The sequence below is a fragment of the Carassius carassius genome, chromosome 37, assembly GCF_963082965.1.
Source record: "Carassius carassius chromosome 37, fCarCar2.1, whole genome shotgun sequence".
NCBI lineage: Eukaryota > Metazoa > Chordata > Actinopteri > Cypriniformes > Cyprinidae > Carassius > Carassius carassius.
The window spans coordinates 14,458,553-14,471,682 of NC_081791.1; the positions used below are offsets into that span (position 1 = coordinate 14,458,553).

Below are 13,130 nucleotides of genomic sequence, written 5' to 3' on the forward strand. Positions count from 1 at the left end.
TCTGGATCTGACTGAAACTGAATTAGACACACCCCCATTACTAAAACTCTTGAGCTTGAGTAACATTTAAAAGCTTACGAACGGTAAGCCTATTAGATATATTTACCTATGTATGCTCTTTTCCTATTTTTCATCCTGTACAATTCAAATTTGATGTATGAAAACACTTAACTCATTCTTGGTTTTTAGTGTTATATTATTCATTTATTATTCATATTATTCATTTCAAACTCTGTCCTACAAAGATAACGCTGAGCTGTCAGAATTGGTAGTAGCAAGATAACATTGTTGCAAGACAAAACTGAAAAATGCTTATGAAGCTGGAATTGGTGCTTAACTTGCATAATCCAGTTCCTTCCTGTTGCCCATATTGCAGGAGCCGCCCTAAGAATATGCAAAATGATTGACAGGCAGAAAGTATATATAAAAAAAATAAATAAATAAAAAAAACCTTGGCTTTGACTGGTTAAACAATCAATCTGTGGTCTGTGATACCTGTCAGGCAATGGGGTAGCAATCTATTAAAAATCACTTTTAGCACCTTTTTGTCTATTTTGGCTACACCAATTCATGAGACTTTCAGATGCATAAAATCAATCATGAATCCATTGACAAATATTCACAGTAGGATAAGAACCAAAGAGCTTGTCCACCAATAAAATGCTGCACTGAGTCTGGTGTGAAAGAACTTGAACCCAACTGAACACCCGTGGGATGAATTCGGTATGAGCCAGACCTCATTACCCAGCATCAGTGCCTGACCTCACTGATGCTCTTGTGTCTTAATGGGAGCAAATTTGCACAGCTATGTTCCAACATCTAGTAGAAAAAAGCCTTCCCTGAAGAGTAGAAGCTGTTGTAGCAATACAAGACCCAATTAATGAACACTGGTTTAAAATAAATCACATGTGGTACACAGTTTGGGTGTTCACACACTTGTGGTCATGTTGTGTACTGTATAATACAATTAAAAAGGAAAGTATATTAGATGCACACAAAATAATTGACATTTAATATTTTCTTAAAGTAACTAAACATATATTAAAACGTGTTTCTAGGCAGGATATAGGATATAAGGCAGTCTAGCAAAGTTATCAGCGGATGCAATAATTTCAAACTGGCCAAATATCAGACAATAAATCAGATTCTTTGGGGGAAAAGTCATATATAAATCATAAGTCATATTTTCATATGAAAAATCAGAAACTTGATGAACTACCCGACACCTTCAGCCACACAAAGATCTTTTAAGTTGTTCTCTTTGTCTCTTGCTGTCCTACCTGACCCCACAGCAGTTCTCCAACTCCCACGAAGAGGCACCACAGCCACTGCTCCAGATTGAGAGGGGCGCAGCTGAAGGGCTTGCCTCCAAACTGCACTATCACAATCTGTACACAGATCAACAGAACAAAACAAAGTCAACACTTACTTACTCAGCACACAGTGGAAATTTAGTGATTTTTCAAAAGGCAAACAATACAAAAATACTGATTAAAAATCTTTTGTGGTGTGCAGAACTTTGTAATCAATGGGGTACAAATTCTGCAGGAATCTGGAGAATCTGCTCATAGAGCACAATGCAGACGGTATCCCGGACCTGCACTCCAAATGTTCCCAGGACAATGCTGCAGAAGATAGGGTTCCTGAAGATGCCGTCGAACACGTTCCTTTCACCGTGAATCTTGCGAGCGTTGATCTCGTTGAAGAGCTGCATCAGGACGAAGGTGTTGAAGATGATGGTGTAGTGTTCAGATGGGGGTGCGTGTAAGGGGGCGTTACGGCCGCAGTCGATGTTGAAGATTTTCTCTCCTTGTTAGGAAGAAAGAGATGAAGGCATACAAAATTAAACTGTTCTTAAAAGTTTTAAAGGTGCACTCAGCATGCACTCATTTTTTCCCCTTTAGATCAGTTGCTTATGCTAGCATTGCTTTCCCTCTCAGTACATCTGCTAAATGAATATGTAAGTATATGCCACTTAGCAGACACTATAATGTCAAGTCTGAATTGTAAGCTGCTACACTATTATTCATCTTATAAATAATGCAAAACAACACATTTTGATGCGTGAACTCTCTGTCCTACCAACAAACAGCAGGGTGAAGATGATGACGAGCTGATAGACTCCATGACCCAGGATGTTCTTCATCATTGTGAGCGAGATGAGGGGGTTGTTGCGCCCGTAGGGTTTCCTAAGCAGCAGAGATTCAGTGGGCGGCTCAGTAGCAAGAGCCAAAGAGGCAAATGTGTCCATGATCAGATTGACCCACAACATCTGTACTGCTTTTAGTGGAGAGTCCTACACACAAACACGGAGATTGCAGATGAAGGTACTGAAATATGCTCTCGGCCAGTGAAGTGTGTGCAGTACCACCAGTCTCCAGCTGGAGGCTCAGTGGCTGGTTTTATTATAACTTCCTTCATTGGGCTATGATCTTGAGAGGTGCATTGCAGTCAGTTCTCCTAACCTGCATGACACAGCTATCAGCAATCTAGAGTGGCCATCTCTCACTTAGCGCAACGCTACAGGCTAAGACAAAGGGCACTCATCTGAGGAGTAGATTTGGGGAGACGCAATGTTTGAAGTGAGTGAATTTCCCTTGCCCTCCCTTCAGTTGTTTCAAATAAATTGCATTTGTAAATGAAGTATATCCAATTTTACAACTTCATTGACATGATAACCTGATACCTAAAACTCTAATATTACAAATATAAAGTGACAAGCACCTAAAATTACACGTTTTAACAGAAAAATGACTGCAAGTGCTTTTGTAAAAATATAAGCTTCAAATTTCTGCTTTTAAAAATCCTCCAAAAATTGTGGTGCATCACCACAACCTGAATTTCTGAGGGACAATTAGAAATTATTTTTTGAGGTAAACAACACTGTAACACAAATGCTGTCAACTGAGCTTAATTTAAGAAAATAAATACTCCATAAAAACTTGAACTAAAATAATAAATAAATGTAAGTTGAAGCAATGAGTTACTAAAACTGAAATAAAATTAAAGCTATATAGAATTCTTTTTTTAAATGATAAAACAGACACATCACAAAATCACTAAAACTAAAATGAAAGCTAAAACTAAAACATTAATAAATACTTTAATAGCATATTAATAATACTAAAATCACATTGGTTCGTGTGTGTGTGCTACCTGTGTAATGCAGGCTCCGGTGAAAGCTACGATGACGGCCACTACATTGACAGTAAGCTGAAACTGCAGGAACTTGGAGATGCTGTCATACACATTTCTCCCCCACATGACAGCCTTCACAATGCTGGAGAAGTTATCATCGGTCAGGATGATGTCAGAGGCTTCTTTAGCTACATCAGTGCCTGCTATACCCTGGAGACGGCGAGAGAGAGAGAAAGAGCAAGAGATTTAGGTACTGTAATACATGCATCAAAATCAGATTCACTGGAGAAAAGTGGCTTTTATTCATCAGAGATCTTCCTGTGTTATCATACACCCTTTTTAGGTGGACATGATATAAGTAGAGCTTCTAATAAATCAATATTCATCTCCTACCATTACTCATTTCTCAACTACCTCTTGGATGGAAGGACGAATATGTATGAATAGATTAGAGGGAAGTGTTCATCAGATGTACTTACCATCGCAAAGCCTACATCTGCCTTCTTGAGAGCCGGCCCGTCATTGGTCCCATCACCAGTTACGGCCACCACCTGTCTCTGCTCCAGCACAGTGCTGTCAATGATGCCTACACAATGGCATCATCACCCAGCAAACAATTACCAGCTAGCACATAACCTTGACCAATCACTGAATACAACTACTGTCACCACAGAACATGAATTCATCAGTCTGATATATTTTTATTGACTGTATGTTGTGCCCTACTGTGGGTCAAATTTACAATGTAAATCCACTCCTGCCACAATTTTTTTGTTTAGTTTGTTTTTTGAAAGAAATTATTTTATTCAGCTATGCATAAACTGATCAAAACATACAGTAAATCAAGTTATTATGTTAATAATAAATACTATTCATTATTTATTTTAATATTAATAATACAAAGTATAAAATATTGCTTCTTGAGCACCAAACATATAAGCATTATTTCTGAAGGATCATGTGACACTGAAGACTGGAGTAATGATGCTGAAAATTCAGCTTTGCATCACAGAAATAAAACAAATGCATCTCTGGTGAGCATAAGAGAACATTAAAAAATCTTACTGACTATAATCTATAATCTAGATATCTGTTTGTTCTAAAGATGTTTGTGTAAAGATGCAGTCAAAACTATTTAAAATATAAATATAATATAAGTTTAACAATTTTGGACACCTCATAATACCGTACATGGTAGGGTCCAGTAAGATTCAAGCGAGTCTAGGTTTGAGAATGATGAGCAGAAAGAGTATTTCACCTTTTACGAGTGTGTGTTTGTCTGTGGGGGAGGAACGTGCAAGGACTCTGAGTTTAGGCCAGATCTTATCAATCCTCTCCTGCTCAATCTATAACACAGGCACACACACACATGCACGTACACAGAGCATGGACATTCATGATTCAATTTTAATCTGTATTGGTTTGGTGCTGAGATGTCTGAGATTCAATTTACACAAACCTCTCCTTTCTCATTCCTGATTCTTCGGTTGAATTCTTTACCCTCCAGGCACAGAAAGTCATCCCCGGGCTGAATGATGCCACACTTGGCAGCAATAGCTCGTGCTGTGTTGATGTTGTCGCCGGTGACCATGCGCACAGTGATGCCCGCCTTCTGACACTTGCGAATGGCTTCAGGGACCTGCAGGTGGAGCAGAGAAATGCTTTAAAAGAGAAAAAAACATTTCAAGGATACAGGAAACATGTTCTCACTGCATACTGTACCTCAGGTCGAACGGGATCCTCGATCCCAACGACTGTGATGCAGGTCAGATCGGTGACAATTTCAGCTTCGTTATCCCAGTCAGGCTCGGGGTCGCAGGGAAGATCACGATAAGCGATGCAGATGGTTCGCAAGCCTTCACACGCCATGGGCTCGATCACTTTCTTCACCATCTCATCTCGGTCCCGTGGCTTGAAGCTGCGTGCTTCACCATTAGCACCAAGTATCGAGGAACACCTGAGGTAGAAAAGAAAGCAGGAAGGACAAAAGAGGTTTAATGACAACCAACAATGTTATGGTTTTTGTTGCTACTGTTGTGGTTTACTAACTTTTTTAAAAGGATCTCAGACGCTCCTTTACTGTAGAGCCGGAAACTTCCATCCGGCATCTGCACCACAGTGCTCATGGACTTGCGTACAGAGTTGAAAGTGTAGACTTTGTAAAGCTTCTCCTCTGGGATCTGCTCTCTCACAGGGGCGTAGTCTCTCTTCAAGTCCAGCAGGAAGCCCAGAAGACCACACTCTGTCTTATTACCAACCTGCTTGGGCAGACCACCTTCCACATCCGGTGGCTGAAAAATAATTTAAATAAGGCAAGAAACACGGAGGAGAGACTATGAAAAGAACTGGACTGAAGAAGTTTCTATTTATATTTGACAAGTCGGTACAACAGTAAATTCTTAATAGGCTAACAGTGCTTCCCTCTTGAAAAATAAATCTTACCAGCCAAAGCTGGCATACTGGTCTCCCAGCCAGAACTGTAAAAAATGTTTGTAATTTTGTCAGTAAAATACTGTAAAAATACTAGGGTACTATCTGTTATTTGGTTTACTTACTATATATGGTGAAAGTCTTTAATGGGGACAGTTTAAGTACATTTACAGCAAAATACTGTAAAATTTTTTGACTTGGTTATTAGTATATTATACAGGTAAAAAACAGTAGTAAGATGTAATATTAAGATTATATCAATTAATGGAATATACCATAATTTCTTTTACAGTAAATTTAAGTTCATCCTGTAACCCTAAAAAATATTTTTTATAGTAAAGTTCTGGCAAACTCTGTTGTGTGTTTGTACTGTAAAATGAACAGATTACATGCAAGTAACTTGGCTCAGCTGGGAGTCCAGCTAGACCATCTGAAGACCATTTCAGCCAGGGCTTAACCAGCTAAAACTAGCTGAATAAAAAAAAAACAATAATAATAAATTCATGATATCAAATATCTCACCATGATCTTGGAGGTATAAGCGCAGTTGATGGATATGGCATTGACTAACATCTCTAGGCTGTTGGGGTTGATCTGGCTGGGGTCGGGGATCTCACGGAAGTGCTGGTCGTTGATGAAGGACTGCACTACAGTCATGCGGTTGGTGGTGAGGGTGCCGGTCTTGTCAGAGCAGATGGCAGTGGCGTTGCCCATTGTCTCGCAAGCATCCAAGTGACGCACTAGGTTATTGTCCTTCATCATTTTCTGAATTAACAGCAATAAAAGATTTGGGTGATGAAAAACGGTGTTGACAAAAGCAAAACATGCTAAAAAATAATACATGATAAATAAAAACATACAGAGAAAAATGTGTTTATTTTGTTCAAATTTGCTTATGTATTCTGTTAGCGCTACAATACATTTGATATGCTGTTTACACACACACAAAGTGCACCTTTCTCTCTCACCTTAACTGAATAGGCCAGGGAGATGGTAACAGCAAGTGGAAGACCCTCAGGCACAGCTACCACTAGCACTGTCACACCGATGATAAAGAATTTGACAAAATACTGCACGTAGACGGGCGTGCACTCGGGCAACCATTTCTTCCCTGTCACCACAAACGTCTCGATCACAAAGTACAGCACCAGGATGATAACTGTAATGGCTGACATCACAAGACCTTCAAACAAAACAGTATAATAAATCAAATAAATCTTAAGGATATTTGCAGATCAATCTATAGTCAGTTAATTGACTATAAATAACAAATAAAATAATGCATTACTTAAAAATATTACAGTATAATATCTGATTATTTAATGCAAACTAAAAATAGGGATATATATATATATATATATAATGATGATTATCTGTGTGCGTCATAAATAATTGTGATTGAAAGTGAAAACGTATATTTAACATGTTACTTTTCATAAAAAGTTACAACATTACAAAGTTGTAGCCTAATGTTTGGATATGCATCCTTAAGGTAGCATAAACTGCGAATATGGGTTACCATACTTGTCACAGCACTTTCAGTTAGTGCTTCTGCTTAATTAACAGTAAGAAAATGTTTCACAAAAGTAACTTAACACATTCATTTTCATAACAATTAGCGAATTCATTAGCCATAACTTCTCAATAATGCAAGAATATGTTAAATTAAAATGTGTTACATTCCACGAAAAATAACAATGTAACACAAAAAGCTGGTACTTCCTCACAGTTAACACTGATAAAATATAGCACAACATGTAACGTTATTTTCCATAAAAAGTAACAATTAATCAGCACTTACACTCCATTACTTGTGAGATTGTGTAACAAAAAGTAATCCAATGTGTTACATTCCATGGAAAATAACAATGTAACACAATCAGCTGGTACTTCCTCTGAGTTAATACAGAGAAAATGTAGCACAAACATGTTACTTCCCATAGAAAGATAACAACAGTAAAAGAAAAAAAGTAAAATGTAACAATGTAACACAATTAGAAAGAGCTTCCTCTTAGTTAACAGTTCGAAAATGTAGCACAAAATGTAATGTTACTTCCCATAAAATAACAAAAGCACCAAAACATAACAAAAGTAATGTGTTACATTTCATAACAAGTAACAATGTAACACATTTAGCAAGGGCTTCCTCGCAGCTAACAGTGAGACTATTGTTGAGAGAATATGTAACAAAAGTAAGACAATGTTATTCCATAAAGAGTAACAAAGAAACAAAATTAGCAAGTGTTTCAGTTAACAATGAGAAAATTGAGCACAAAAGTCATTTAACATGTTACCTGCCACTAAAAATCTAGCACAAATAGTTACTTTTTTAAGAAGTAATGGAATACTGTCACAGTAACCTTTTGGGTAACACTCTCTATGGAGCCTATATTTATAATACATTATAAGGCATTATAATGAATGCATAATAAAAAATCTTATAATATGTTATATCAACTCATGAATAAACATAACAATAATCATAATAATTACATATTTGTGGTTATAAGTTAAAAGAGTGTGATTATTTATAACACACAATGAACACCATATTAAATCTACGTCATTTACAGTATAATGGACTATATCAAATTTTGACATTGTTTATTTAAGATCTGCACAGTATCTTACTACAGCTTGTGAGTGGTTAGATGTTGAGTGTTATTAGAGTGTTTCCTGTGGAGCTAATGTTAATCAATTGATGTGAGCTTAATAATCCAACTGAAAGAAATGCTATTTTTTATATGGTTACATTTTATTGATGATCCTCTTAATCAATCAACTATAAGCAACTTTGCAATGACATGCCAACTAACTCTCATTAGACTATTAGTATGCTCAAGAATAGTTGAATCTAGTACGGTAGAATAAGCTGACGTACTTGCAAAGACACTTATAGTCAGTTTATCTGTTGGTTGACCATCAAAATAAAGTGTTAGAATATATTTACAGTAACAGACATACAGTATTAATACTCTAATCACTGTGTCATATTACACAGTCATCTGATCTGATATCTGATCTTATGGCTTTTTGAGATAATTTTTATTATTATTATTATTATTATTATTATTACTACTTATAAGTGCTCTTTGACCTCTTTAAGTAAAGTAGCTTCAGAAAAATGGCAAGATATGAGACTTATAATACATTATATCTATGAGAAATATAATCAATTGTAAAAGTGGATGCAACATGTTCATTGTGTTATAAATCATCATACTCTTAAAAGGTAAGTAAATATTATAATATATTAAAACTGTTCTTATGAATATTCATTAGATGATACATAACATATTACAAGTTTTTTTTTATAATGCATTATGCATTCATTATAATGCCTTAAGAATACACTGATAATGTCCAACCCGAATTCCGGAAAAGTTGGGACGTTTTTTAAATTTTAATAAAATGAAAACTAAAAGACTTTCAAATCACATGAGCCAATATTTTATTCACAATAGAACATAGATAACATAGCGAATGTTTAAACTGAGAAAGTTTACAATTTTATGCACAAAATGAGCTCATTTCAATTTTGATTTCTGCTACAGGTCTCAAAATAGTTGGGACGGGGCATGTTTACCATGGTGTAGCATCTCCTTTTCTTTTCAAAACAGTTTGAAGACGTCTGGGCATTGAGGCTATGAGTTGCTGGAGTTTTGCTGTTGGAATTTGGTCCCATTCTTGCCTTATATAGATTTCCAGCTGCTGAAGAGTTCGTGGTCGTCTTTGACGTATTTTTCGTTTAATGATGCGCCAAATGTTCTCTATAGGTGAAAGATCTGGACTGCAGGCAGGCCAGGTTAGCACCCGGACTCTTCTACGACGAAGCCATGCTGTTGTTATAGCTGCAGTATGTGGTTTTGCATTGTCCTGCTGAAATAAACAAGGCCTTCCCTGAAATAGACGTTGTTTGGAGGGAAGCATATGTTGCTCTAAAACCTTTATATACCTTTCAGCATTCACAGAGCCTTCCAAAACATGCAAGCTGCCCATACCGTATGCACTTATGCACCCCCATACCATCAGAGATGCTGGCTTTTGAACTGAACGCTGATAACATGCTGGAAGGTCTCCCTCCTCTTTAGCCCGGAGGACACGGCGTCCGTGATTTCCAACAAGAATGTCAAATTTGGACTCGTCTGACCATAAAACACTATTCCACTTTGAAATAGTCCATTTTAAATGAGCCTTGGCCCACAGGACACGACGGCGCTTCTGGACCATGTTCACATATGGCTTCCTTTTTGCATGATAGAGCTTTAGTTGGCATCTGCTGATGGCACGGCGGATTGTGTTTACCGACAGTGGTTTCTGAAAGTATTCCTGGGCCCATTTAGTAATGTCATTGACACAATCATGCCGATGAGTGATGCAGTGTCGTCTGAGAGCCCGAAGACCACGGGCATCCAATAAAGGTCTCCGGCCTTGTCCCTTACGCACAGAGATTTCTCCAGTTTCTCTGAATCTTTTGATGATGTTATGCACTGTAGATGATGAGATTTGCAAAGCCTTTGCAATTTGACGTTGAGGAACATTGTTTTTAAAGTTTTCCACAATTTTTTTATGCAGTCTTTCACAGATTGGAGAGCCTCTGCCCATCTTTACTTCTGAGAGACTCTGCTTCTCTAAGACAAAGCTTTTATAGCTAATCATGTTACAGACCTGATATCAATTAACTTAATTAATCACTAGATGTTCTCCCAGCTGAATCTTTTCAAAACTGCTTGCTTTTTTAGCCATTTGTTGCCCCCGTGCCAACTTTTTTGAGACCTGTAGCAGGCATTAAATTTTAAATGAGCTAATTAAGTGGATAAAAGTGTAAAATTTCTCAGTTTAAAAATTTGCTGCGTTATCTATGTTCTATTGTGAATAAAATATTGGCTCATGTGATTTGAAATTCCTTTAGTTTTCATTTTATTAAAATTTAAAAAACGTCCCAACTTTTCCGGAATTCGGGTTGTATTATAAATATTGGCTTCATAGAAAGTGTTACCACTTTTTCCTTTAAGCAACATTCTTCAACACTGAATATAGATTTGCATGTGGATAGAAAAAAAAGACAATAGGATCAGCCCAGCAGAGTGTAAGTGTGTCAGAGTGAGGTGATTTATCTTTCCGTATGACATCACCTCGTAATTGGCCACAAGAAGTCCCACGCACCTGCTTTGCCAATCTGTACAGCCAGTTTAGTGAGTTTGCCCTGCAGTACAGACTTCTCCTTCTTGGGCACGTTGGATTTTTTCTTCTCTCTCTCCTCCACTTCTCCACCCTCCGCACTCTTCAGAGGCTGCATCTCCATGGCAACGGCTCCATCCTGCTTTTTGGCTGGTGGGTGGGACATGAGTTAGCGTCACTACATATGGACAACAAATCTGTCGTGTCACAACTCGGAGGCATCGTGAGAGGCCACCGGCATAAACGAGACTCATTCAAAGCTCTGAATACCTTCATGCCACACACTGAATCTTTACACCCAAAGATGTATACATACATACACTGGGACACACAACGAAGGAAAAGCAAGACAAATGTAAACACGCACAGCATAAACAATGACGCTGGTTAGAGTCGGACCACAACAAGTTCTCAAGTTCTACAGAGCTGGCACTATTCAGCAAAATGTGTTTGGGTGCTTTTTCTCGACACCAAAAACAATGAACTACGGTTACAATGTACTACGCAAGGAAGCGTTGTGTAAGCCGTTGAACTACCTAGTGTGATGTTACACTAAGAGTGTGTTTCTGCCTCTTTATGTATTTGGCTGTGTGCATACATGGTATTAGCGATTATATTTCCCGTTGCTATCCTCATATAGCAACAGCGTAACTGAGGAGTCAAAAGAAATTTTCCACAACAAGAAAATAATTAACCCCTCATTCTCTCCATTCATCTACTCTACTATCCCTGTGGTACCTTTATTCTGATTGGCCTCCACAGCTGCCTCTGGCTGCTTGCCTGTGAGAGAGAAAGACAGAGAGAGAAAGAGAGAGAGAGATAGAGGGGGAACAAGGGAATAAAAAGCGACAGACAGAGCCAGAATGAGAGACAGGGCACACAGTGTTCTTGCGTGGGGAAAATGAGAGTGCACAGAGCTATGGAAACAGACACACAAGCGCAAACATATGGCACACACATTGAGCTGAGCTCTTAAACTTGACATGTTAAAATTGTGAATGTGCTCCAAGCTGGGCTAATCCGACTCTATTTAGTGCTTATTGTAGTCACTTCATCTATGCTAAAGGTGTTCTGTAACTCCAGTGGACAACAACAGGGCTGTGCATTACCTACCATTGGTGATGCCACTCGGTTTGGCCATAGCTGTTAGTGAGTAACTACTGTCCTCTGATTGGATAGTGAAACAACGGGATAGAGCAGGTGTGGAGGAAGGGGATCATGGGAAATTGTTAGGATTGGGTGGTGGTAGAAGTAAGAAAAGACAAATTAATGATGATAATGAACAGAACGGAGGGATCTTAAGATGTGTTTTAACTACATTTCACTTTTAGTGTCCTAAAATACAGCACTGATGGGGCAAGATGCTGAAAAACTGTTAAACACAAAGCAACGGACAGAGATATACAGTAGATCAATAATTTAAAAAATACTGCAGAAAGAATAAAAGCTAAAATCTACTGAATCTACTTTGTTAAGCAAAAAATATATTCATCTTTAAGGTTACCCTATATAATATCTATTAATTACCATAATTTGGGGGCTTTGATCAGCAAATATTTATATAATAGTTAACTAAAGCTGAAACTAAAATACAAAAAATAAATAAAGAAAAATGTTACTTGAAATAAAATAAATGTTAACTGAAATAAAATAATATTTGTATTTCAGCTAGTTGCCAAGGCAACATTTATAATTTTAATTTAGCTTAATTAATTTAAACTAAATCTGAAATAAAAATATATAAAAAATATACATACATATTTAAAAAACAATTACTAAAAATGACAAAAAAAACAAAATAACTAAAATGTTATTGTGATTTATAAACACATTGAGTAATTATTTTATAAATTTATTGATAGCCCTAATTCTTATACATGTATTTTTTATGGCCACCTGCTAATTGAGGCACAATGTAGAATATTTATATAAAAAAAATTCAGAAATCTTTGAAGTGTGTAAAAAAAAACTAAATATACACTGTCCCTCATGCATTCAAATAGATTTTAACTTCAAATCTTAAATAGTGAATAATAAAAGGGTTGCTTACATTATTTGTCATACTCTATGTGCATTCTACTAATCTACAGTTATGGGTATCAGAAATGATGTAGAAATATTCCAAATCACTTTCACAAAAGCAAAAACGACGATGGAGTTGTGATTGTGAGGCATTTCTTAGTCCGTTCCGTGGCTGATGACACATAACAGAACATGGCGCCACTTCATCCTTCATCCACCCACATCCAACCTTTGCTCTCTTTCCCTCTCTCCGTTTCTCTCTTTCGTTCCCTTTCTCTGAATAATTAATCGGCCTCTTCCAATATAACTCCTAATCCTTCTCTATTCCCTTCACTCCAGTCTCCTCTCTGTTGGCTGCA

General features: G+C 37.2%; 1 protein-coding gene across 5 annotated transcripts in view; it reads right to left on the reverse strand.

Moving 5' to 3' along the window:
* The window catches only part of atp2b3b (ATPase plasma membrane Ca2+ transporting 3b), a 53,985-nt gene that overhangs the window by 13,478 nt on the left and 27,377 nt on the right, over positions 1–13,130 (reverse strand). For 3 of the 5 annotated variants that reach the window (XM_059527659.1, XM_059527663.1, XM_059527661.1), the window contains exons 7-19: positions 11,488–11,529; positions 10,735–10,899; positions 6,537–6,751; positions 6,091–6,333; positions 5,188–5,429; positions 4,861–5,095; positions 4,598–4,777; positions 4,397–4,484; positions 3,618–3,724; positions 3,157–3,348; positions 2,083–2,296; positions 1,598–1,809; positions 1,281–1,388 (exon numbers count right to left, since the gene is read on the reverse strand). In XM_059527659.1, coding sequence (XP_059383642.1) covers positions 1,281–1,388; positions 1,598–1,809; positions 2,083–2,296; positions 3,157–3,348; positions 3,618–3,724; positions 4,397–4,484; positions 4,598–4,777; positions 4,861–5,095; positions 5,188–5,429; positions 6,091–6,333; positions 6,537–6,751; positions 10,735–10,899; positions 11,488–11,529 — 2,243 coding nt within the window. The remainder of the gene's footprint in view (positions 1–1,280; positions 1,389–1,597; positions 1,810–2,082; positions 2,297–3,156; positions 3,349–3,617; positions 3,725–4,396; positions 4,485–4,597; positions 4,778–4,860; positions 5,096–5,187; positions 5,430–6,090; positions 6,334–6,536; positions 6,752–10,734; positions 10,900–11,487; positions 11,530–13,130) is intronic. The other 2 variants (XM_059527660.1, XM_059527662.1) reach the window with 1 other exon arrangement.